The sequence below is a fragment of the Electrophorus electricus genome, chromosome 15 (assembly GCF_041902795.1).
Source record: "Electrophorus electricus isolate QZ-2024a chromosome 15, ASM4190279v1, whole genome shotgun sequence".
NCBI classification, from domain to species: domain Eukaryota; kingdom Metazoa; phylum Chordata; class Actinopteri; order Gymnotiformes; family Gymnotidae; genus Electrophorus; species Electrophorus electricus.
This window is the reverse complement of record NC_137511.1, coordinates 13692942-13719247: the sequence shown is the minus strand read 5'-3', so window position 1 is coordinate 13719247 and position 26306 is coordinate 13692942. Positions and strand designations below refer to the sequence as shown.

The 26306-nt window shown below is 40.3% G+C and overlaps 1 protein-coding gene across 6 annotated transcripts in view; it reads right to left on the bottom strand.

Annotated features, from left to right (window-relative positions):
- Positions 1–939: 939 nt before the first annotated feature.
- Positions 940–26306, bottom strand: part of ptprea (protein tyrosine phosphatase receptor type Ea) — a 58189-nt gene continuing 32822 nt past the window's right edge. For 2 of the 6 annotated variants that reach the window (XM_035533750.2, XM_035533749.2), the window contains 19 exons: positions 20834–20908; positions 19887–19980; positions 19319–19392; positions 14125–14261; positions 13206–13296; positions 12734–12810; positions 12556–12592; positions 12282–12379; positions 11396–11515; positions 10404–10567; positions 8468–8603; positions 7491–7640; positions 7169–7262; positions 6170–6246; positions 5827–5961; positions 3993–4121; positions 3566–3717; positions 2049–2184; positions 940–1809 (listed from right to left, as the gene is read on the bottom strand). In XM_035533750.2, the coding sequence (XP_035389643.1) occupies positions 1735–1809; positions 2049–2184; positions 3566–3717; positions 3993–4121; positions 5827–5961; positions 6170–6246; positions 7169–7262; positions 7491–7640; positions 8468–8603; positions 10404–10567; positions 11396–11515; positions 12282–12379; positions 12556–12592; positions 12734–12810; positions 13206–13296; positions 14125–14261; positions 19319–19392; positions 19887–19980; positions 20834–20903 (2046 nt within the window). In that variant the 5' untranslated portion in view covers positions 20904–20908 and the 3' untranslated portion in view covers positions 940–1734. Of the gene's footprint in view, positions 1810–2048; positions 2185–3565; positions 3718–3992; positions 4122–5826; positions 5962–6169; positions 6247–7168; positions 7263–7490; positions 7641–8467; positions 8604–10403; positions 10568–11395; positions 11516–12281; positions 12380–12555; positions 12593–12733; positions 12811–13205; positions 13986–14124; positions 14262–19318; positions 19393–19599; positions 19757–19886; positions 19981–20833; positions 20909–26306 lie in introns of those variants that run through there. The other 4 variants (XM_035533751.2, XM_035533752.2, XM_081697618.1 and 1 more) reach the window with 4 other exon arrangements.

The following is a 26306-nucleotide window of genomic DNA, read 5'->3' as shown; positions in this document are numbered from 1 at the left end:
AAGATTAAGCTATAATCTTTTGGGCTGATCATCGTCTTTGGGCTTAATGGAAAATAATTTTTAGTGTCTACAAGATGACAGTTGAAAATCATATCCTGTATACTCTGGGCATTAGCATTTCAAAACTTGGTGTGCAACGAGCCTTTCTAGAAACATGTACTAGAAACATGTCGTGTTGCCTACACTACAAATGGTCACTGTACGTGCTACCCCAGACGACCAGTGAACTTGAATGAGTGCTATTTTACCTACAACGCCCTGCATGTATCTCTCCGCCCTGCGTAGGAGCATCAACAAAACTCATGTGAGTATTCGTCACAGGAGCTGCGAAATACCTCGTTTCTATCTTGTTGGTTAATTGTTCAGAATGATGGTGAGCTGTGCTGTACCACGATTCAAAAATAAATGTAAGAAATATGGAACGGTACGCATAGAACATTTTTGAAACAGGCCTCCTCGAAGTCCTCGGCACACACTTCTAGCTCCCAAAACCGGTAAGAAAACGAACGCTGCTCCTGGCGTTAGACGTACTGAAAAGCTGTAAGACTAGTAACAAAACGTTTGCTTGTGCTCATTAATCTCAGTTAAAAGAAAGAAAGTAAATCCGTGAGTAATAGTACTAAAAGTACCAAATAGTACCAAAAAGATATAGGTCAAACCTTAAAACTATCGCAATGTAGTATCTCATGTAATATTTATTTCGAATATCGGCATGTAGATTTTAGAGATATTAAATGCGCAGGTAGTCTGGTTCCTAGTGCTACAATAGTGAACAATTCTGACTCGATAAATGTCTCTAAAATGGCCAATTTCACACCAAAACCTCCGATGGCTTTGTTTACATCTAAACCACTGGAAGATGAAACAATTTTCCAAAATCGTTCCCCTTTAAAGTTTAACCCATAATCCTTAAGAAATGTAAAAACACACAGACAAAGGTATATACCATCCTTTAATAACATGTTATCTCTTTCATTTGTAAATCCTTGGAATTGTGGAAGGCAGTGGGCATTAATCAGTGTGCTTTCAAAACCTGTGCGGCTTTTTCCAGCCTTGCCAGCCCAGGTGACAGGCCGTTTGCAGGCGGCGTTCAGCCGCTGCACTGAGATCAGTTCTGAAAATGTTACTGATGTTTGTACCCAGAGTTTGACTGGGAATATGCTTGCCTCGCTGAGCGAATTCACTCAAGTTAACTTTGATACAAAACATGTAACTTTATCTGTTTCTTTGTTCATTCAGAAAGAAGGTTCACTGAGTTTTGAATGCATATTTTTCACTTCATCTTCATTTGCTAACCAAAAGGGAAACAAAACACTTGACGCTGTATCAGTGATATCGGCCATCAAATGACATCAGCTTTGAATAAATAAAATCTCTCTCAACATTAATATAAATGTAAATTGCGTGAGAATGACTGTCAGCAACAATGCATAAATACATTTACAATACCTACAGCTTTACAAACTTTACACAGGTTAAAAATGAAATTAGTCGATAAGACCTTGGTTAAAAAAAAGCAACAACACTGTCAATAAAAATGATGCTGTAATTATATAGTGTACAGTTTAAGTACATAATGAAATAATTAATTTAAATATGGTAAATTGTCTAAAGATAGATGCTCTTTTAGAGGACAGTGCATAGCAAAATAGTAGCGAATTTTATCCAGTTATGGGGGTAAAATCCTGACCAACTGACATATAAAAAACATTGAACAGACATGTTTAAGGCAGATCATTTAAAATTGGCATAGTCTGAAAAAATGTCAACAAAGTCTTGTACCACTCTGTAGCAAAAGTCATATTGTTCCTAGAGGGGAAGAGATAGAAAATTATTTATTAAATCTAATAGATTTAATTTACTATTCACAATTTAGTGCCGATATATTCAGTATAATTCACATTTTAAGATAGGTGTATATTGTGAAGTACAATGATCATAATTGTATGTTAGCACAAATGTCACATTTATCACTGGACCACTCTCTACTATACATTGATATCTAAAGGGCATTTTTGGAAATGCAGTCCTGAAAGTAAAGGACGTACCACGGTCTGCACCATGTGTGGCCGTTGCATGCGCAAACTCTTCACAGTCTGAAAGACGTCCAGCAAGCCCTCGGCCTTCACCCGCTCCAGAATATTACTGAGGGCGATAAACGTACCGGTCCGCCCCGCTCCAGCGCTACAGACATACGCACACGCAGGAGAAAGTCAACAGAAAATACACAAATACACATAAACAGAAGAGAAAAGATCAGATTTAAGGAGTGTAAACATTTTGTACAGGTGCAGTTTAAGGGAACAGCTAAACCACAGCAGCCGTTTGATGAGGTACAGGCTGCTTTCTGAGTAATATGGACATGCTCTTCCACACAGCCACACATGGAGCTGTATATCATTAAAGCGTGCAGTCATAATCAAGAAGTTTAGCTGTGCAAAACCAAACATGCCGAACCAGAACACATATACACAACTCGGCAATTTAACAAACACAATGAGCATTACGTTTAAGTCAAATAAAGTTTACAGAGGCGCACAGCACTTTGGGAGTCCTCGCCATGCTCTTATCCATTTTCCCATCGGCCCGTGTTCTGAGTTGGTAGGCTTGGCCAGGTGATAAAGGTTCATGTGTACTGGGAGCACTGCCTGGACTGAAGGGGTGACCAAAGTGTGTACCGACTCCCCTTTTTCTGAGGGATCCTGTCCTTGGTATTACACCAGATGCCTGACATGGTGCTTCCAGCATCTTAGAAATGGCTGCCTTTCGAGACATTCTTGCACTGTAGCCGCTCAGGTTTAGGGAACAGTGCAATAAAACGTCCACAGCACCCACAACCTTGAGGCCTGTGGGATGGCCTACAGCAGTAGACAACCACACTGGGCTCAACATGTCCACTCACAGGAAGATGAAGCTCGTGTGGAACATAAGACTACCCAAGCAAGATGATGAAAGGATGGAGAAGTGTTTTCCGGTGTGAAAAATCTCAGTTTCTGCTGTAGCATGCAGTTGACAGGGACAGAATTTGGCATATACAGCATGAATTCATTGATGTGTTCTGTCTTGTGGAAGTAGCAAACGTGGGTGGTGGTAACACTGCTACTGAGGAATAATTCTCTGAAATCCATCAGACTACTCAAATCTATCAGAGAATTCTACATGAGCTACTATATACCTAAATATCATTGCTGAATATGGGTCCCTTTATGTTCAGTCTTTTTCCAGAGGTCGTTCCCTGTAGCAGGTCAAATGGAATGCATCAGTGTGTATCTGTACATTCTTCACTCCAGTGGCCTGTACTTTGGAGCATTTTGGCAACGTGGTGGACCAAGAGGTCGCAGCGTGTGTGGGTGAACGATCTCCCAGAAGATGCTGTCTTATGGATTGATGCTGTGGATCAATCACAATCCATATGGAAATATATGGAATATTTTTTCAACAGCTTCTGGAATCCCTGCCTCAAACAATTCCAGCTGGAGGCAAGTAGGTAGACCTACCTGGTACTACCTGGTGTGTGTGTGTGTGTGTGTGTGTGTGTGTGTGTGTGTGTGTGTGTGTGTGTTACCTGCAGTGTACGACAATGGGATGGTTGCCCGATTGCTGCTGCTGTTTCTGCACCGCAGCGATGATGTCAATCATTCCCTTCCCCTCTGTGGGAATTCCGATTTCTGGCCAGCCATGGAAATGGAAGTGCCGGATCAAACGCGTCTCTTTCTCCTGCACAACACAAAATAACTTGCCATACTGCCAACAAGCTTGAAAGGGGGAAAAAAAGTGCACATGGATAATATCTATACAGTGTAAGTGCTGGTTAGCATTCTAACTGAGTGTATGTTGGAAAAATGGACACTGAACTTTTGTTATGCACTTTTACGCATTGACTTTGGTCAATGTTCCACACAAGAAACACACACACGCACAATGTTTAGTTTGCATACACACACACACACCCACGCACATATATACATGCACACACAAGCTCACTCACTCACCGGGTCATATGAGAGTACCAGGTCTCTAAGGCTGAATGTATCGTCACACTGAGTATCTGATTTGATCTCCACTGAGTAATCACCGTATTTTACTGAGTTTTCTGTAGGCCAGTACTGAAAACACTTATCCTGCAAAACACACAAACACATACAAACACACAGTGAGAAGTGCCAAGTGCCAAACTGTAGTAGCACAGTTAACAAGGTTTCACACAACACAGTTTAGCTGTAACCATATCCGCCAATCAACAGTGTCTCACTGAAACCATAATTTGTCATGTTGGAGTCATAGTAACTGAGGAAATATCAAACACACAGTGTAATAGACTATGCTGCATTCTAAAAGATGGTTCACACATGGTTATCAGTGATTCACATCTATAAGCCTCATACAGTTTGCTTTTGCATTACGTTTAACATGCTCATGCAACTGGAAATTATATCATAAATTAATTTGTGTGTCTGTGTGTGTGTGTGTCTGTGTGCAGTATAGCACTTTGCTTGCACAGATGAAGGACCTCTGTCCAAAACATACTGTTTCTCTGAAGCCTGGCCAAAAAAAAAGGTCACCACTTGGATTTAACTAAGCAAGTATGCAACAACCTCCCATTGGATAATTACTGCATGGGTGATTATGTTTCAACTGGCAAGTTATTTAAACCTAACTGCTGCAGTGAGTAGCTTCTCATTTGTTAAACAACCATGTCGAAAGACACATCCTGTGGTCGTGGAAAAGATGTTAATCTGTTTCGGAAGGGTCAAATTATTGGCATGCATCAAGCAGAGAAAACATCTAAGGAGATTGCTGAAACTACTAAAATCGGGTTAAGAACTGTCCAGCGCATTATTAAAAAGTGGAAGGACAGTGCAGAAACATCATCTTCGAGGAAGGAATATGGTCGGAAAAAAAAACCTTGAATGATCGTGATCAGTGATCACTTAAACGTGTGGTGAAATCAAATCGTAGAAAAACAACAGTAGAACTCAGGGGTATGTTTAATGTGAAAGTAAGAGCATTTCCACACACACAATGCAAAGAGAACTCAAGGAATTGGGACTAAACAGCTGTGTAGCCTTAAGAAAACCACTTGTCAGTGAGGCTAACCAGCAAAAACGGCTTCAATTTGCCAGGGAGCATAAAGATTGGACTCTAGTGCAATGGAAGAAGGTCATGTGGTCTGATGAGTCCAGATTTACCCTGTTCCAGAGTGATGGGCGCATCAGGGTAAGAAGAGAGGCAGCTGAAGTGATGCACCCATCATGCCTAGTGCCTACTGTACAAGCCTTTGGGGGCAGTGCTATGATGTGGGGTTACTGCCGTTGGTCAGGTCTAGGTTCTGCAATGTTATGTGCCCAAAGAATGAGGTCAGCTGACTACCTGAATATACTGAACGACCAGCTTATTCCATCAATGGATTTTTTCTTCCCTGATGGCACGGGCATATTCCAATATGACAATGCGAGGATTCATCGGACACAAATTGTGAAAGAGTGGTTCAGGGAGCATGAGACATCATGTTCACACATGGATTGGCCCCCACAGAGTCCAGACCCGAACCCCATTGAGAATCTTTGGGATGTGCTGGAGAAGACTTTGCGCAATGGTCCAAATCTCCCATCATCAATACAAGATCTTGGGGAAATTTTAATGCAACTCTGGACAGAAATAAATGTTGTGACATTGCAGAAGCTTGTGGAAACACTGCCACAGAGAATGCATGCCGTAATCAAAGCTAAAGGTGGTCCAATGAAATATTAGTGTGTGACCTTTTTTTTTGGCCGGGCCGTGTATATATACATACATACATACATGCATACATACATACATACATACCTGCTCTCGCTCTTGTAGTTCTGTTAGCATGACTATGGAATGACATTTCCATTCCCACACCATCCTCCAGAAGTCATCCACAGTGTGTGGTAAAGGACCCTGTGTGGCAATGAAGTAGTCCTTCTGCCTGTAACCCTAAACAAGCCAAAGAAATAAAACTTGAACACAAAACACACTCTTTCATACAGTGGTGAAATGCTACTGAAAAGATGTGCTACTTTAAAAGTACAAAAAAAAATCCTAAAAGTAAAAGCATTTAAAAACTTCCTGGAAAACCCATTTTACTACTTAGATATAATAACTTTTGTAGTAAAGTACCAAAAACACATTCAAGTCTACTCACATCAATGAAAGATGCATTAATGTAGTCTGTGAATTCCTGACCTCTTCGCATTGACAGAATCACTCTGTTGAAGTCATCTGCAAGAAACACCAACTAAATCAATATATAAAGTAAAATCAGTAAAACAACAAATTGAACACTGGGATGACTCTCTCAGTGACACAGAAGGGGACCCGCTGTTTTTTTGTTGTCCACAGTAGTGGAGGAGTATCTCAGCAGTCCCCACACGGGTCCTGTAGTGGGCGGCACATGTACGGCCCAGTGGGCACCGCTTCAGCATTTGCACTCTGTGATTCTCACTTGATGTTTTCTGCTTGATGATCTTTTGCTATACAGTTGTTTATAGTGTGAAAATAAGCACTTTATTGCGTTGACCTGTCACTGAGGCAGGGGCTTGGAGGTCAAAGGTGCTGAATGTGAAAGGCATGCTGCAGAGGTGCTTCCTTGTCCTCTCAAAGGGACCTAAAGCCCTCGTTCCTCATTCATAAAAACCCTTTATTCATTTGCAAAAGTATGTAAAATGTTTGCACTTATAATATTCTTTTGTGCAGGTTGCTTCTGCTGACGGTTTAAGACAGAGGCAGGAAGGACCTTAATGGGAAAGGAAGTGTGATGTCATGTTCACTTCCTTGTACAAAAAATGCATTTGTATTGTTTGTTGGGTGGTGATTAGATACAGAGAAAAGTAGAAAGTTCAGTTTGTTTGTCTACCCATTCCTGGAGTAATCTAACACTGCTTTTCTCTATTGGTAGTACAACCCATGAGTACATTGTTGTGGCTCAGTAAAATACCCTTGTCAAATATAATAGCCGTGACTTTTTGCACCAGTAAATTTGTAAGAAATGTGGTGTTCAAATTTGCCCCATTCTGAGGACAATGGCCGTTAAAAAGGCATGTGGCATACTTTTTTGACCATAGTCTAACTTAATAACAGCCATCAGCGTCCTGGTTCCTGCCCTGAATTACAAGAGCTTCATGCTCTCCACTGCTGATCTTACATGGAATGATCTGGAGCACTCGGTTCTTCTTCATGTTCGCCGGCAGGTTACCCGTTCTCATGTTTTCCTTCATGATCCGCATGTTTGTCAGTTTCTACAAACAGCAGGGTTGCATCATTAGCATTCATAGTTAATTCGGGATGTCACACTAAAAGCTTTTTTCTAGAAGCTGCTTAAACAAAAGTGCTTTTTTTAAAACATACAGTGCTGTGCTATATACTCACAGTTCTGCTGTGTTGGTTTTCCAGTGTGAATATTTATCTTATTTATGCTACCACAATTGCTACCACAATTGCACTCCATCTCACGCTGCAGCACTGACCTTAAACTCCTCCTCGAGGCCAAGGCGGTCATGTGGGGTGCATGTGTTGTGCAGCTTGTGCAGGTGGCCCTCCAACGAGGACACATCCAGCTCCGTATCCCCATACAGGTAGTACTCCAGTATGGCCTGGTAGATGAATGAGTACTGCATCTACACACATACACACACACACACACACACACACACACACACACACACACACACACACACACACACACACACACACACAGACACAAAAAGGAGAACCAGCTAAGAAACAGGGAGAGGAATGTCCCCACATGTCATGTAACTATTATTAGAACTGCAGTCTGCCCATTTTTGAAAATGGTCTCTTCTTATTTTTGTAGAATGTTGACGTATTTCGCAATACATAGGCTTATGAAAGCCACAAATGAGAAGCTGTGGTTCTCATGTAAACAGATGGACTAGATGTCTTACTGTCACAGTGAACATGTGAGACATCTAACCCTTTGCCTTTGAAGCATTTCAGAGTGCTTCTGATTACATATTCATGAAGACTTTATTAAACAGACATAAAGAACAGCCTTAGTTAAAAGCAGAATCTGTTTTAATCTCAGGAATAGGAATTATTCCTATTCCAAAACCTCTGAACTGATTTAAGTAATTTAGAATGATTTACCATTAAAAACAGTGTCTATTCCAAAAACTCTAAACTGATTTCAGTAATTTAGAATGATTTACCATTAAAAACAGTGTCTATTCCAAAAACTCTAAACTGATTTCAGTGTGGATTTGTAATGTGCAGAATCTGTCACTCTTTTCATCTTGAGTATATTCTGAAAGCGATACTCCCGAACCTTATAATTTTTTTTTGTGTAATCCTACTGATACATTTAAAGAATGCAGTTGGTTTACCACATGCTATAATAATAATCTTAACTGATGATATATAAAATTAGTTAGCAGGAATGTCATTGCTGACAGTGAACTGTTCTTGTGCTGTTGAGCCTACTCACATCTGTCTGTATCAGCTGCGATCGCTGGTCTCGGATTCTGGACACAAACCCAAACACGTCGATCTTCTGTTCTGTGTGCATCATGTCAATCATTGCATCTATCACAATGAAGGTACCTGTCCTCCCGACCCCCGCGCTGAAAGAACCACACATGCACACACATCTGAATAACCCATATAATGATATGAATCATCCCTGTATAGCCCTATAATGTGGTTAGAAGGCAACGCATTAACTTTTAAGATCAATTATACATAATAATATTTATTATAACTAAAAATTGTAATTACATTTAATTTCATTTTTGTGCCACCGTATCACAGGTCAACTAGTTAAAATTTACACAAAAAACACCAGGGCCATTGTAGAGCCAGTACCAATACAGAACCAGTAGCAATACAAAACCAGTACTGATACAGAACCAGTACTTGCCATATTTAAGCTCTGCCACCACTGGAGGCCACTGGTCAACAATCTAAATGAGAGACTCGTTGAATGGGGCTATTTATTTCCATGGCTCATTTGTATGGGAGGCACTGTGGTGGGATTGTCTAGGACGGAGCAGGGGTCACGGGGTCAGACCTGCGACATACACTCTTGTGATACTGAAACATTACACACAAGTAGGTCAGAGGGGTCTAATCAAACTTTCAGACACTGACCTACATATTTCTGTCTCATTTCCCTAACTGCACTGTCAGAACGAATAGCTCTCAGTTCGCATAATTCATATCATATGCTAATCATTTTGAATAATGCATCATTGTCTGATAAAATAAATTATGCATGCATGACGGATACGTTCCAAATGACACAAAGGTTCCACAAGGTCTTCTGAATAATGGCAGTGAAGTTATGTAAAAATTGGCCTTTTTCTGAGAGTTTAAAGTCAAGTGTCTACTTTCATAGTAAGTGTTAATGCAGCAGTTTGAAAGCTGTTTATTATTGTATAAAGGTTTAGAAAATAACATTCATAAATTTTTTTAAAAAAAAAATACTAAGATACATCCTTTTGTTATCCCTAAGTGTGGTCAGTCTGAAACATTGTCTTGAAGTGAAAAACAGTTAGATGTTAAACATCTTTTAAACATTGTTTTCAGTTCAGTATTCCACCTCCTCTCTAATTTAAAAAACTTGGTCATTGAGCTACAGTGTTTAGCACAACACATATATTTTAGTCAGAAGTTTGTAACCAGGAACAAATTCACCTTTGCTACATTTCTCATGGGATGTTCTTTTCATGGTGGGTTTTCAACATTCCAGCACTTTTTGTCTGCTGGCTCACCAATATCAGAGGTTATTGATTTTTGGTGTAGGCTTTCTGTTTACTTGAGGAACACATCTAGCCTTTCAAGAGCTACAGCTTTCTCCTGTCACTCCACTATATCTAGATAGTTTCAATTTCAGTGCCATCCATAACTAGAAGAACAGATAGTGGATTATCTGTGTTTTGGTGAATTGCTTTTAATAGTGTGATCACCAAAATACTCATCATATTGAATGATTTTAGAAATGTCAGACAAACCCGTGCATCATAATGTAATACTCCAAATCTTCAGATAATGCACTCATGGATTTCTAATTGACTCGTTTAACACACAGTGTCATGGGAGCTAAAACATTACACATGTGGTGTAGCAGAAGCTTTAGTCCAGTAGTGACCAGTGTTACCAATAGTCAGACCCTCCTGAATGCTTTTATTAGCCTGGGCAGTTCAGTCAGGGGTTGGACCTAATGCTTCATATGCTGGTGTATCAAGGCATAGAGGCTGTACTCCGACACATTCCCCTGTGCACAGGACCATAGAGGCTGTGCGCCGTCACATTCCCCTGTGCACAGGACCATAGAGGCTGTGCGCCGTCACATTCCCCTGTGCACAGAGGGTTTGCGCTAATCCCTGTCTGCCTCTGTTGCATTGTTTGCTGGGTTGGCGTACCTGCAGTGCACTACGATGGGGCCTCCATATGACGGGTTCACCTGCTTGACCTTCTTAAGGAACTTGAGCATACCGATGGGTGAGAACGGCACGCCGAAGTCAGGCCAGCTGGTGAAGTGCAGCTGCGTGACCAGACGAGGGGTCTTGGAGCCATCACAGGCCTGCTAGAACACATGAGAAATCCACAAGACCGGCTTCCTCAAAAACCTGCACTATACCTTACACTCAGCTTAGTATTATATTTCTTTTCTGACAAAAATTTAAACATCTTATACAGTTGGCAGAGTGTCTTGACATTCCACTAGAAAGCTGATTAACTTTGAGTTTAATTTTAGTGTTGATAATTAGCCATAATAAATAGTCAGACAAAAGCCATAATACATTTGTAGATCGTGACTAATCGTGGGTTATAACCCGAGTGATGGAAATAGCCTCAGTGTTGCTGCTAGTCAGGTTTCCTGTTTGCTAACATTAACTAACTGAAGCAAAACTTAAACTTAATAGAGAAGAAGAAAAAAAAAGTATGCTAAAACTATTGTAGCTATGCTTATTTTTTGCTTTTTATAATTTCAGTAAAACAGCTGATATGATGAAGATATGAAGACTGAAAATATTTCAAAAAATGAAACCACTTTAACATTTCAATTAGCAGATATGCGGTCTATAACATTCTAATCTAACATTCCAGGAGTGTAAGTGTCCTTTAAATGCTTTAAAAAGCATTACAGCAACTATTACATTATCACTACAATACTATATTATAGCATGCATTATCAAGCTTGTCATTCACAAAGTACGTGCAAGATACTGCACAGATCGGCATTTCAACAGACAGAACAACAGCTGTGGCCTGTATATAAAGTTCCTTGGCTAACTACAGACGTGCCTCTCCGGTCCGCAGAATATATGCAGCGTTTGGTGAGTAATAGTTTACTGGAAGCAAACAAACCAAAAAAAAAAAAAAAAAAAAAGGCCAGCATTTTAAGGCTTACATATTGCACACAGAATTTGCGTATTGTGTAGTCGACCAGCACGGTGATGTCCTCCACAGCTACGCGTACATTTCCGTACGTCCAACAACCCTGGTCAGGCCAGTACTGATAACACTTATCCTGAAGGGAGGGAGGGAGAATATTCAACAAAAGACAAATGACAGTTTAAGGCACTGAAAGTGTAACATTCTGTGTGGGGAAAATAAAAAAATTAAAATTCTATACAAGGGAAAGGGCAGATGCAACTTTTGTTGCCAGGTGTTTATCCAGGCAAAACACCAAAACACATAACATTTTAGATTGTAGCAAACAATGTAAATCAATCTGTAAACAAGATTCTGGATACATTTTTCTTAAATTTGGCTCAGTAAACACTAGTGAGAGCACTGGGGTTACTAAGGTGACTTCTGAGCCTCTGCATTGCAAATGGGGAGGCCTAATCAGTACCAGCCGTCAATCAGAATTAGGAAGCCAGGGCTTGACGGATAATGCACACTTAATGACACTCTGCTGCCTAATTATGATAACGCCTGAGAGGGCTTTATTAGCCATTTATTTAATCATCGATTCAGCACCCAGCCAAAGCTGATTTTAATCTCCCCTCTGTTCTGGCTTTATTGATTTGTCTCTGAGCTTTCAAAAGCTGCCTGAAGACATGACGAAGAGTTAGAGAGTTAGGAGGGGTTAGGAGGGCTCTGAGGAGTGGAACCTCTGTTGCTAATCACTGATGACCTCTAAAAAGTGAAACACGCTGAAGGTCTCCTCGCTTTATAATTACTAGCGTGCTGAGGTGGCAGTCTGCTGCATCTTCGCTTGTGTAGACCAGTTGGCATCAGGCATGAAGACATGTGAAAGCATGCACAGCTTGAAAGGTAAAGGGGCCTACCTCTTTTCTCTCTTTCAGATTGGTTAGCATGACGATTGTAGCTGATTTCTGTTCCCAGATCATCCTCCAAAAGTCAGAAACGCTCTCCTGTTTTGGTCCTAAAACGTACCATCATTGACGATACACACACACACACACACACACACACACACACGTAAACTGTCTGACTTAGTCTAGTCGCTTACACTGCAAAATTCACAACAATACAGACAGATTAGGAAGCACAGAAGTGGCTGAACCCGTTGATGGAGTCTTATCTGTGCAATGTGCTCACCTTGCGCTGCAATGAATTTGTTTTTGTCTCTGTAGCCCTGTGAGATGTGAAATAGGTTTTACTCAAGCATACGAACAAGTAAAATAACGGGTCACTTTATGATATTGCATATCCACACATGTATATCACAGAATCAGAAGGGTTTTTTTTTCACTGACACATAAGACTGGATACTCACGTCTATATAAGAAGCGTTTACGTAATCTGAGTGAGGAATGGCGTCTATTTGTGCCAGCACCACTCTGGAATGGTCATCTGATAAGCAGAGACACAGCATTTTGCAGCTTGATTAGCTGGTTTGTGGGACAAGGACTAAGCTATATGAACCAACATATCTCCAGGAGCAGAGCTATGCAGTCCTGGTCTATATGAATATTAACCCCAAATGAAGAGCTCTACAGAGAGACTATGTGACTTATCTCCTTAATGCAAGAACAAACTAAAGAAAAATATGCAAAACGAGTTTGAGCAGAAAATGTTCTGAAGCTGCACGCTGAAAGCTATGCGTAAACACGACGGCACAGTGCTTTTTAAAACTCTAATAGGAAACACAGAAAACCACAGTTATTTTAACTCTCATAAGTGCTTGTCTTGAATGATGCTTTTGGTCTCCGCTCGACTACGAAAAAATTCGAAGTGGTGGGGCTTACATGGGAGGATATTGGGGTATCTGTTCTTTTCCTTGTTGTCTTCCTTGTTTGCCTCCTCGTATGATCCTTGGGGATTTCCTCCTGGCAGCGACTGTGATACCACAGAGGAAACAAACATGTCCACAACTCCTGACTAAAAGGCATGTCGTGCGAGGCCTGTGCACAGGGTTGTGCTTCACGGACTGGTTCACAAAAAGCCATATTGTACAGGCTTTGTTACATGGTGTGTGTGGCACTTTGTTTAACCCGCGTAGCCAATTCCACTCTGGCTCAAACACCATAAGTATCCATTAAGAGGACAGAGCATAAACATTCCTCTTGAAATTCATTCAGTAAATCGGTATGTGGTCACTGAATCAGCAGCCACTGATTTAATTTTAGACTAGCATGGAATGGTTCCTGAATCATCAGTCTTAAATTGGTAAGGAGGGTAATTTGTAAATGAATCACCAGTGAGTGAATCAATGACAAATGATTCTCCATCATCAGAATTTCATTTAAAACTCTGTGGGAACTAAATGCTACTGAGCTGTCAGCAGATTAAGGATAATTTTTTTTACAATATACTAGTGAATGTATTGCCTGTATGTGTTTTATTTAATATGAGCTGATTATGCAAAGTCAGCCTGTTTTGTGATGAGACATTCAAACCCACAGCAAAGAACAAAAAAAAAAAAAGGTTTAACACTTAACAAACAAAATTTAACATTTTCCATTCCTTTGTTCCTCCTAAACCCAATCACAGGTTGGGAAAATGGCTTCCTCTGCATTACTGCAATCCCTCCATGTTTTCTCAAAAGTAACGACTGCTGGTGTTGATCTATTTAAAATGACAAGATGGCTCCATCAACAGGGATTCCCTGAGTTCTTTTTAAGAACAGCTATATTCTGAAGGTGACGGAAGATGGAAATAACTCACGTTGTACTCTTCTCGGAAAAGTTTGCCATCATCGGCAGAGCGGATCCGACACTCCTCTTCCAGGTTTTCTACGGGTATGGGGAAGTATGTTTTGGTCGCGGAGGGGGATCTTGGCAGCAAGACCACCGTCTGTTGCTCTATGGGCCAGACAGGATTTGGTAAAGATGTGCATCGAAATAATATAGTATCTATAACTAGAGAATGGCAAAGACATTAGATTAAAATGATTTAGCACAGTTGTTAAAGTTGAACACTGGGTTTGATTAAGAGGTCATTGGGGTTAACTAAGGACACTAGCCACTAAGAGAAAATGCTTTCCAGATTCCACAGGGAACGGCCAAGTAGCCTGTTCGTTATCATCATCTTGCGTATAAAATGAAGTGATAAAATGTAAATGGCACAATTGGTATCTCGTTCCCCTCAAAATGACTTTTTAAATGTAACGATGTCATTTGCTGCAGAAAAAAGTCATAAGTTTTGCTTTGAGTGTAGAAAGTTGTGTTTGATATGTTTAAATCCAGTTCTTGCTTTGCTGCAATTTCCTCCACAGCCTACTAAAGCGATTAAAGGGTAGAAAAGACAGAGAGCTCTTCTGCTTTTTAAGTCTCAGCTAATCATCACAGTTATTAACACAACAATGATCCAAAAACGAAGCATTCTTGGCCTACAAGAAACTGCCCTTTGAATGAACCACATTTATAATTATATAGTTGCGTTTATTCATATTTATATCTATATAGTATTCTTGCCAATTAATTTTTTTAGAATTATTTATTATATTTATGTGTGCATCTCTTTTTGCGAATCTTAACTGAGGCTTGCCATTCTCTGATGTTTCCTATTAAATGTATATGTGCAAGACTACCACCAAGAAGTCATTTTTGAAAATGAAATTTAAATGGGTAAATTTAGCTATTACAGACAACATTTATACCGAGTGGGGATGGGGCAGTTATATTGTAATGATATACCACAGTATAGAACCTGTTTCAGATTTTAGTATTTCAAATAAACATGTAAATATACAGTATTTTTAACCATGGTAATTACAAAATGGAACCATGGAAGTAACCAGTTCTCTGCCAACCACAAACCAGGACACCGAAGGTGGAACTGCAGTGTGTGTTTGTGAAAAAACATGATGGAGGATGGTGATAGCACTCTGGTAAAACATTTTGGGGAAAAAAAAAATGTAATGAAATCATTTCAGTCAGCATTGGCAATCTTTTAAAGATTTTTACATATTTACAGTATTTATGCAATAACAAACCTGATGACTAGTATAGTATTCCTTAATGGAAATTCCACAGAATACAGCAGAGTATCATGCCAAATGGCAATCTCAGAAACTCAAAAATTGTCTTTTTCTCTTGGTCAGAGACTTGGGCCAGGGTCAGTGCCTAGTTGTGGATACAAACAGAGAAAACAGCAGCAATTCAGAGGTTTATTGATTGGCATCACAGCCCTGTTCACCTTCTTTCAAACAGTGTAAGGATCGATTGTTTTGATTCAGACTGAGCACCTCTCTGTAGGCTAGAGTTTGAGCTTAGTACCACTAAATCTGCATGTTTATTGTATTCACATCATTTATGGAATTTAGCTGACACTTTTATCCAAAGCAACTTACACTTGTGACTGAACACATCTTGAGCAATTGAGAGTTGAGGGCCTTGCTCAGGGGCCAACAGTGGCAACTTTGCAGTGGTGGGACTTGAACTGGCAACCTTCTGGTTACTAGTAAAGTACCTTAATCACTGAGCTACCACTGTCCAACATTGTCACTTTGACTGACAAACCACTGTTATGGCAAAAGAAAAGGTCCATAATCCTATTTTTGCCAGCACCCTAGAGCACAAGTTAAAGACAGCATTAGACTGAAACATTTAGTCATTTACAGAAGATGGATACAAAGAACCAAGAAAGAGCTGCAAGTATAGCTTTAAATAGCTGCAAATAGCTGCTAATGTGTTTGTTCGGTTCAGGAAAAAGCTGCTGATATTACAGTGTCATGGAATGGAATGAAACTCATGGGAAACCCTCACAGCCAGAGCTTGCACACATCTACCATCTAAAGAAGACTCTGACATCACCACACAGGTGGCCACTGAGGTGCTCTGTGGTAGACACTTAAAGGCAGGTTGAGCACAACATGTATTTATCTATTACATTTATGGCAGATGTTTAAGAGTCAATTTATGTCTGCACAGAAGACAAAGCCCTCATTGAGTTTGTAAAGATTGTGCTTGTTTTGTAGGTTTACTTTTGAAAACGTTTGATTAATTCATTGATTAACTCACCGATTTATCTATAAATTGCCCAAGTTTGGATGGGAAGAAGGGTGTTGCCGAAAGACAGTCAAGTACATTTGCTGCTGCACATCTGTCTTAAACAGGTTATAAACGACATCAAAGTCGACACATGATGCTGTCTAACGCAGGCTGAAGTCAAATATTGAAGGTAATATCTGTTTCATAAAAAGCTCTTGGCATGTTCAGACCAAATGCTGCAGAGTTTAATATTTGTTTAGCAGAGTTTAATATTTGAGACAAATACTACACTGGAATTGGGCCCTCCTATTGATCTAGTGAATTGGATAGTGGGCCTATCTGGTAAACTAGATCATACTATCAACCATAAACTGCCTTCAGAATTGGGATCCCTGAAGATCTATTGAAGTAGATAGCGCCATGCGGAATGATCCGTCCACCTCCTAGAAATCTATTGAACTAGATATTGGGATAAGGGTTTGGCCTTCCAGGAGACCTAGTTGGCTACCCTTGCACTAGGGCAAAATTTACCATTTAAATTTAAATGGGACACTTAAATTGCTTTTGAAACATCACATCCTCCAAAAAAAAACAAAGGTGACACCAGTATGGAAAACAGGAAACATGTTTTGTTTTGGAAATGCATCGTTATAAATGTAAAACGGGCCATTCATGTGTTTTTGTTTTTTGTTGTTGTTGTTTGTTTGTTTGTTTTTTTGGGGGGGTGGATGCTGGCTGATCTGCTATCAACAAGAAGAATCCCTGCACAAAGCAAGAAGCCACAGCCTCATGATTCATTCAGAACTGATAGATAAAGCTCTGTCGAATGTTTGGAAATATTCCTCTACATATAAATACCTAATTAAATTTTCTTACATTTTTGGTCAGTAAAGGCAGGCCTTTCAGTAGTTGTATGAGCAATGTATAAAGATCATATCCTGGCCATGCCTTATGTCTATGTCTAGGTAATGAAACTAGTAGTTTAATCTTGTGTGCACAAGAATGTTTGAACTACATGTTAAAATCACAAACACTGAGCCGTGAGGATGCCTCTGGACTCGCCTAAAGCAGGTTCCCGTTATCACTCCACTCAGGCTTTCATGCTTGTATATGGAGCATGAACATCTCCTAACTCCAATTTAGTGAACCCTTTTCCATAGAACTCCACACAATTTCATCATCAGAGTAACAGCAGTCAAACTCTGTGTGGTGAGTAATTGAGCTTTACTGTTACTGAGTATTTTAGTTTAAAAGCCAGAAAAGGCACTTCCTGATAAAGCTAGCTGGTATGCAAAAGAGCTGAATGGGACATTTTCAGGTGCTATTGCTAGTGGAACCTCATTCATTACTAGGAATACAGAACCTGTGGGTACTGTATTCCTATACTACCTGTTGTAGTATAATTGTTTTTACTCTGAGCTGCACAACATACACACGCACAGATTATGACTCAGTGTAGTTTAATTACATATGATATTGCTGCCCACAGATATCTTGCTGCGGGTACAGCACATTAAAATCAGGCTCGCCACATATTCCTGGGACTCCTGCAACCAGAACTTAAGAAAAAAAAAACTTTAGACTTTTTCAAAGGAGACTAAATGCAAGAAATTACAAACGGTCTAGTTTGAGTTCCAATGCGATAAAGGCCAGTAATACCAGGAATGACTGGGCATTATTAAAGCTAATATATAAGGGGTTGTGAGTAGCTTCCTCAATCAGTTACTGAAATAAGCCAGTGGTCTGTATCCCTCAAGTTTTAATTTCACTTGTCATCTGCTAAAAGCAAACACCCTCTTACAAAGGCAAATCATTTCTATAGACATCATCAAGGCTGGCACAAATAGACCAGTACAAAACAACACTTGAAAAGCTTTGAGGTTGGCTGGCACGTGTGGGTAGATGGCGTTTCTGGTGAAGACTCCAAGATTGCCATCAGGACACGGAAGAGTGGGACAGGCGGAAGCTTGTTAGACATCTGCGGAATCCTTTTATAATATTCCCATAACATTGCAAGTGAATTCCTTATCCAAGCTGAAAATCTTTGTCTAACCTTATCTAAAAGGGCATAAACTGGTAAACCAGTGGATTCTCTCTATAGTAAAGGTCTATATCCTTCCAGTGCAATAAGGGCTGATGAAAAGTTAAGGTCACTAGGTTCTCTGTTCAGAGAAGCAAAAGACAAACATGGATTTATATTTAAGCTAAAGCTAAACCCATTAATTTTCTACCTGTTAATTTACTGTAGAATCATGAGTCTCTGCCCAGAATAGTGTAGTGAAACACTGATAATGTTGCTGTGTCAAAATGTTTGACAGTCTAACGGTAAAGCTTTGCACACCCCTACAGTTGCTTACAATGAAATGTGGCATGTAGTAACATTCGGATATGAAAAACCACAGAATAAGAACCAACAGGAGAACGTAGTCAGGCAGACATCAGAGCAAGATCAGTCAGAGAGACACAAGTAGGAGTGAGACCAGTCTAACTGAAAACAAGACAGAACTTTTGTGTTTCAGGTTCCTTTTAAATGTTTCATTTAAATGTTGAGCATTAAATTTCATTTCATTGAATGTTTTTAATGGAAATAAACCAGCAATAAACAGCGTTTTGATATAAAAATCAATTAAAGAAGCTAATAATAGGCCCAAATGCAAATAAATCCTAATCATGGAAACATTTAGCAAACCAAAAAAGATTCTTATTCATTCTTAGTCAACGCTTATCATCCAGCAAAGGCAGGAGGATGACAGCAAACTACATCCTGTTCTCAAACACGGAGACCATGCACTACACGGAAGCCCCTCAACGATCATAGCACAAGGCCACACACGCAGCCTTGAAAAGACAGTGCAGGAGGCAGAGTTTCAGGAGACAGACAAACAGACAGACACAGAAACATTTTTAAAAATGACGCTTCACGGTACCTTGTTCTTCCACAATGCCATTTGGTATCTTCTTGTCGACGGTAGTGATGTCGGCTTTCCTCTGGTTTCTGAACCTAGGCAAATAGGTAAGTAACTAAGTAAATAGACAGATAGATAGCATGTAAATGTGTACAAAAAACTGGTTAAAGAAACCAACTAAAATTTATGAAGAAATATATTTACATTTTCTACATTCATGAAGCCATACCATTTACATTTTTATACATTCATGAAGTAATACATTTGTAACCTAAACTCATGAAGCAATAAATTTTTCTTACCATCGAAAGCTAAGGCTGTTCTTTCTCATCAGAAGTGAAGTAACGCTGAACTAAAGACTACTCTCTCAATTCAGAGAACCATGCGGCTCTGACTCTAATCTTGGCTCTGCTTTCAGTTTTAGCTCCGTGTGTATTTGTGCGTGTGCATGTTTGCTGGTGTGTGCGTGTGACTGAGTCACTTTCAGTTCCTGACCCTGCCTTCTTGGAGGAGTGTCTGGAGGTGACGTAACAATGTGTGCGTGTGTGCTCTTGTGTTGCACATGGGTGGGCGTGTACATGTGTCGTACCTAAGGCAGTAGCAGGTCAACAGAGCAACGATGAGCATTAACAGTGAAAGCACCAGCACTGTAGGCAGGATGGTTTGGTTGGAGAACACCCCGCCTTCCAAAGGAAGAAGGAGAGGCAGTTAAACCCACTGCAAACAAAGAAGCAGGATAGTGGCCACCTCACGGAGCCAGAATGGAGCTGTTGGCTAAGCTGTCCCTGTTCCCTTGGCAGACAGTTGAACAAAGCCATTATGCCTGGCTTAATAAAGTACTTCAGCACTGTTTTGACGGTGGTGGTAAACTGCAGTCATCTACCTAACAGCAGGCTGTGGCATTAAAACCTGCAAACAGTAGTACAACACCTCTCTAAACTATCAACAAACACTGAAATTACAGGTCAGAGAGCAACCCATGCTTATCCTAAAGTCTGAACGCTGACCACACACCCAAGGCAGCAATTCCAAAGCAGTCAAATAATTATATGCAAAGCCACTAATTTTAAAAATGCAATTTCCTTTTAGAAATTTGACATGGAATATGTAGTATTTCTATCTAACCAAAAGGTGAATGTAGAAATGTTAGAGGTGGTATATAAAGCATGTTGTATTGTTGGCAGAAACAAAAATCAAACTGTAAGTCTAGGAATGAGTGAATTAGTGATACTGTGAGCCCACAGTGATACTGTGAGCCCACAGCACCACCCTAAGTAAGATGGCTGTATTACAGGTCAGATGTTTTGAAAACCATACAATTTTATAATATAAAATAAACAAAATATATATAAAATAAACAAGGTCAGACTTTATGCCTTGAAAGTACCATTAACTAAAATAGTTGTACATAACTTTGAGGAACACTGCAACTAAAGTATAAGAAGCATAAACAACACTAACCTTAAAATATATATATTATTGCCAGTCAATACGCAAGGTCATATATATATATTAAAGTTCTTTAGGGAAACTTACCACCTGTGTTGTTTCCAGGTGATGTAACATTAGCTGATGAGGTTACTATCAGAAACAGAACTGGTACCATTGTGACTGGAGAGAGAGAGAGAGAGAGAGAGAGAGAGAGAGAGAGAGAGAGAGAGAGAGAGAGAGAGAGAGAGAGAGAGAGAGAGAGCAGAGTATTAAATGGGGTCAATTAACAGATTTAAATAAGCGGTGAGCAAAAATACGTGGATTGCACTGCCAGATGAATAAAAAATGTAATAATATTATCTTTCCACTAGGTGGCAGACACATCATTCATTAAAAAAAAATCGTCCTTTCCACTGCTAGTTCCACTTAGATCTGTTTGAAAAATTAGTCCACAAAAAAAATGATGATTTGTTTTTAATATTTAGTGGTAAATTAACCCGTCAGGGCTTTTAAATGTGTGACAAATAAATTCCTGTGCAACTGGCCTGCAGTGTTATGTGGTGAAAGTGTGGCATGTGAAGAACAGGGCAAAGCCAGGCTGCGGTGCAGACCAACACTCATTCCCTCAGCATGGCCTCTTCAGGATCTGACCAGTGGTGTATTCTCAGTCATGAGTCAGGAAGATGACAGATGGTATTTACAGGTCTGCGCTTCGTTCTGCCACCCAGAATTCAGCTCTATTTCATTTTCAGTACATTTACTGTAAGCACACACAGTAAAGCTAATTAATACTCTTTACAGTCCTTCCAATGGCCAGCACCTCAGTGTGCATCTAATTCTGAACAGTCGTTAGTGCTGAGCAGTTCACCTTTGTAGACTGGCCCCACTCTGTGTAAGTGACTCTGCTTCCCCTCCCAGTGCTTCAGTAATGAAGCTCAGGCCAGCCAGTGTTAGGCCATCGGCACCCACCTTACATCCCCACTTTCTGCAGGAGGAAGGCAGAGTCGATACTGTGTCCCACAGCCATTAATGAACGCCCTGCCTCGCCCCCTGAGACACTCAGACTGATGGGGAAACAAAAATAAGAGCAGTCTGAGAAAACTGACTAATTTCTACTTTACACATGCACAGAGACAGTTGAGGAGAGTGACCCCCCCACCCCACTCCAAGATAGTGGCCCTAGATGGTCTGATATTGTAGTGGCTCAGTGGTTAAGGTACTCAGCTAGCAATCAGAGGGTTGCCAGTTCAAGTGCTGTTGTGCCACTGAGTATGGTCCTTAACTCTCACTTGCTCAAATTGTAGTCAGTCATAATTGTACGTTGCTTTGGATAAAAGTGTTAGCTAACTGCTGGAAGTGAAGGTTTGCTTGTGTGTCCCCTCACTCTAAAGCAGCCTTGCCATTTAGTCTCTTTTGATCACTCTCTACGTATTCTTTTCAAGAGTACAATACAAAAAAGTACAGCTTTATTAATCCCAGAAGGGCAGTTTTGGCCCTAAAAACACAGAGACACAAACAACCAAGTATTAAAGGACCATCGTAAAAAACTAAATGTTGAGTATTTTATCAAAACATAGCAGAGCATTTTGAATGCAATTAGGCCACGTTAGACACACACCCAAATGTGAGACCAGGTAGCGGAGCTGTGTAGGTCCATCCACCTAAGGCTAGTCAGTGTCTTAAGTGAGCTGCGTGTGTGGGTGGCAGTATGATGGCCTTCGCAGATAATAGAATACACTACCTATATGGCACTGTTCATTCTTAAGCAAGAAGTATGTTCATCTCAATCTCTCTCTGGCTCCCCAACTCTCAAATATGCCACAGTGAAAACACTGGTCAACAAAACTCACAGAATCAGATTTGATGCTGAATTTCTTCCCCTCTGGTTTTGGTACCTCACTCATGTATTTAGGCCGCAGTGTAGCCACATGGCCCTCCTTTACTCAGTTAATGCCTGCATACTGGTGACCACCACCACCACAACACACACACACACACACACACACACACACACACACACAGAATTTGCTGTTGCCTGTGGCATATATGTATAGGCTATTTTCAGAAACTCTTTGTTGTAAATGGGTCATGGGTTGAGCTTGTGTGTGAATTCATTTTCATGAGAAAGATGTTTGGAGCCTTTGGCTGACACGTCCTCTGAAGCACTGTGTATGTGTGTCTGTCTGTCTGTCTCTGTGTGTGTGTGTGTGTGTGTGTGTGTGTGTGTGTGTGTGTGTGTGTGTGAGAGAGAGAGTATGAAAGATTTGAAAGAATTATTAGAATTTCTGCATGATTGGATCCTGCAATGTGAAAAATGATTATACTAAATAAATTAATATGTAATAACACAAAATAATAATAATAAAACCAACAACTGGAACAACAAAAACAACAACAATAATAATAATAATAATAATAATAATAATAATAATAATAATAATAATAATAAAAGTTAGGTATCATTGAACAAATAATGCCTAGTATTTCACGGGGTGATATTTGTATTAAACAATTTGTTTGAACAATCAAGGTAATTGGTAATTGTTTTTGTTTTTGTTTTTTTAAGTACTTCTAAGGTAATGAACTTCTGAAAAGGGCAATCAGGGTTATATGTTCCAGTCCATTCAGGTGTGAGTTTAACATATAGAGTCATACAATTGACTTTATCACAACCGAATTCTGTTCAAGGGCAATTTACCCTTAACAGGGAGATTTCAGAAGAAACAATTCTGAAGCTCATAAGACTGGAACAGGGTGCAATTGGCTCAGACACAGTTAAGCAGGTAGGTACAAATCACATTTGGTACTGTTAGTACACCTCTGAGCATCATACATCATACAAAGAGCAATGCAAGAGCATGACAAAGAATGATCACACAAGCCCTAGGCTGACAGAGCCCTAGAAACTAATTGGTTGAGTTTATTACCAATAAAAGCATTTAGTTATTACATTTAAGGCTCCAAATACTTTATCTGTCAATTACTTTAATTGATAAAAATATATGGCCTTGTAAAATAGTATGTACTGACTCTTAAAGTCTTTTTTAGGAGTATTACATGTAAAAACCCAGAAGATACCAAAGGATTCACAAATTTTGTAAACGTGTATGTGAGATGGGGGGGGGGGGGGGGTGAGATACAGAGAAACAGACAGGTGATAATGAAGATCCATATAGCTCAGCGCCTGCTGACTGTGTACTTCCAGAAATAGAAAAGTGTAAAATGGCTGCAGTATATGTAGCTAATTAAACTCTCTGTAAAATTCATAGAGATAATTTTGAGAACATCTCTCACTTAGACAGGAGACAACTTCCTTACATCAAACATGAGAAAATGATTTTGGCTAGTGCCTGTTCTCTGTGGCTAGTGCCTGTTCTCCGTGGCTAGGGCCTATTCTCTGTGGCTAGGGCCTGTTCTTGGAATGTATTCATATTGCACCTTTAGCATGGGCGCACAGAAGAAAATGGAAGCAAAATAACTCCCATTACCAACTAAATGTTTACACTGACGTTTCCTCATGCTAATCTGAATATGTGTATTGTTTTTGTTTTTTTTCAGGTACTCACTGTGTTAGTATTTCCTGAACGTGGTTTGACATTTTTTTCAGTCATGCCAACTCAAATGCATTTATATCTGGCATCAGAGATAGAAGAAGAAATTCTGATGGAATGAAAATGTTTCCCAGTGGCTTTAATGAAAACGCATTTGGTCTTACTGCAGTGCTGAGCACACAAATGCACAATGGCACACACACACACGCACACACGCACACACACACACACACACACACACACACACACACACACACACACTTACTTTAATCTGTCTTACTGACCAGTATGACTATCTCACTTTTTCAGCCATTCTCTTCTTTTCATCTGTTTAATTGGCCATTCTACGGAAAACTCTGACTTGATTAAATCACAAGATGCCAGAGAGAGTGCCAGCAGAGTCACAGCGAGCAGACAGAGTCACAGAGAGCAGACAGAGTCACAGAGAGCAGACAGAGTTAAATAGAGCAGACAGTCACAGAGAGCAGACAGAGTCACAGAGAGCAGACAGAGTCACAGAGAGCAGACAGAGTTAAATAGAGCAGACAGTCACAGAGAGCAGACAGAGTCACAGAGAGCAGACAGAGTTAAATAGAGCAGACAGTCACAGAGAGCAGACAGAGTCAGAGAGCAGACAGAGTCACAGAGAGCAGACAGAGTTAAATAGAGCAGACAGTCACAGAGAGCAGACAGAGTCACAGAGAGCAGACAGAGTTAAATAGAGCAGTCACAGAGAGCAGACAGAGTTAAATAGAGCAGACAGTCACAGAGAGCAGACAGTTAAATAGAGCAGACAGAGTCACAGAGAGCAGACAGAGTTAAATAGAGCAGACAGAGTCACAGAGAGCAGACAGAGTTAAATAGAGCAGACAGTCACAGAGAGCAGACAGAGTCACAGAGAGCAGACAGAGTTAAATAGAGCAGACAGAGTCACAGAGAGCAGACAGAGTCACAGAGAGCAGACAGAGTTAAATAGAGCAGTCACAGAGAGCAGACAGAGTTAAATAGAGCAAATCAGAGCTACCACTTCCATCCCCTCTATCACCAGGACTGACACCACATGTGACTCTTAACATTCTCATATTTTTCATATTTTCAAAAATGTATCCTAATTGTTTAATGGCTGTACAGTACTGATGTACACACTAAGAAAAAGTCTGATTTGTGAATGAGTTTGAGGCGAACATGACTTGGTCAGTCTCCTAGTGACACGCTCTGTCAAGAATCACAAGATGCTTCAGAGCAGTGCAGCCTCCACTATACTCAACTGTGGCATGGATTCTGAAATTGTTAAATGTGCAGTAGATTTCATGGTCAGAATTACAAAAATAGCAGATACAACTAAAGATACAACTAAAAACACAAGCATGCGCGCACACACAGACATTTTAGGCCTTCTTACTAGAAAGTAATTTAGAGGTTCCAGTGTTTTTGTGTAATTATATCTGGGGTTTGTTGTTGTTTTCTTGCAGCACCAGCAATGCAAAAATCTCGGCCTGATCTGAGGCTGAATTACAAGCAGCACATTTCAATCAGTCCAACGGCTAGTGCTTTCGGCTATTCTGCTCCGTTCAGAAGCCCTTTCTCCAGCTGCTGGGTTTGGTTCTCTGAGACCAAATGTCATCCCTTGCTGCCCTCTATTAAAAGCACTTTCCTGTGATTCCGTAATGCACTTGCTAATCATTTCCTCGGGGAAGAATGTCCGAAAGGCTAATAATGGCGCCATGCCTCTAATAAAGTAGTACAGACCATGTAACTCACCGGAACCGTCTCACTGAGTTACACTATTAACGACACGGCAGCAGCTGCCCGCGGCTACCAGGCAACCGCGCCATGCGTTAGCAGAGCTTATATTAGCGTAGTGTTTAGCCTGCAGCTGCGCTTGCTAACTCTCGCCGCAATCTATCAGCGTCTCCTACCTCAGGCCAGAAGGCTCAGAGTGACCTTGTGGCCAGCTGAGAAGCAGCTTCTTCCCTTATCAGAGAACTACGCACTAATGAACAGAATTATCGCAGTTTTGGGTCATG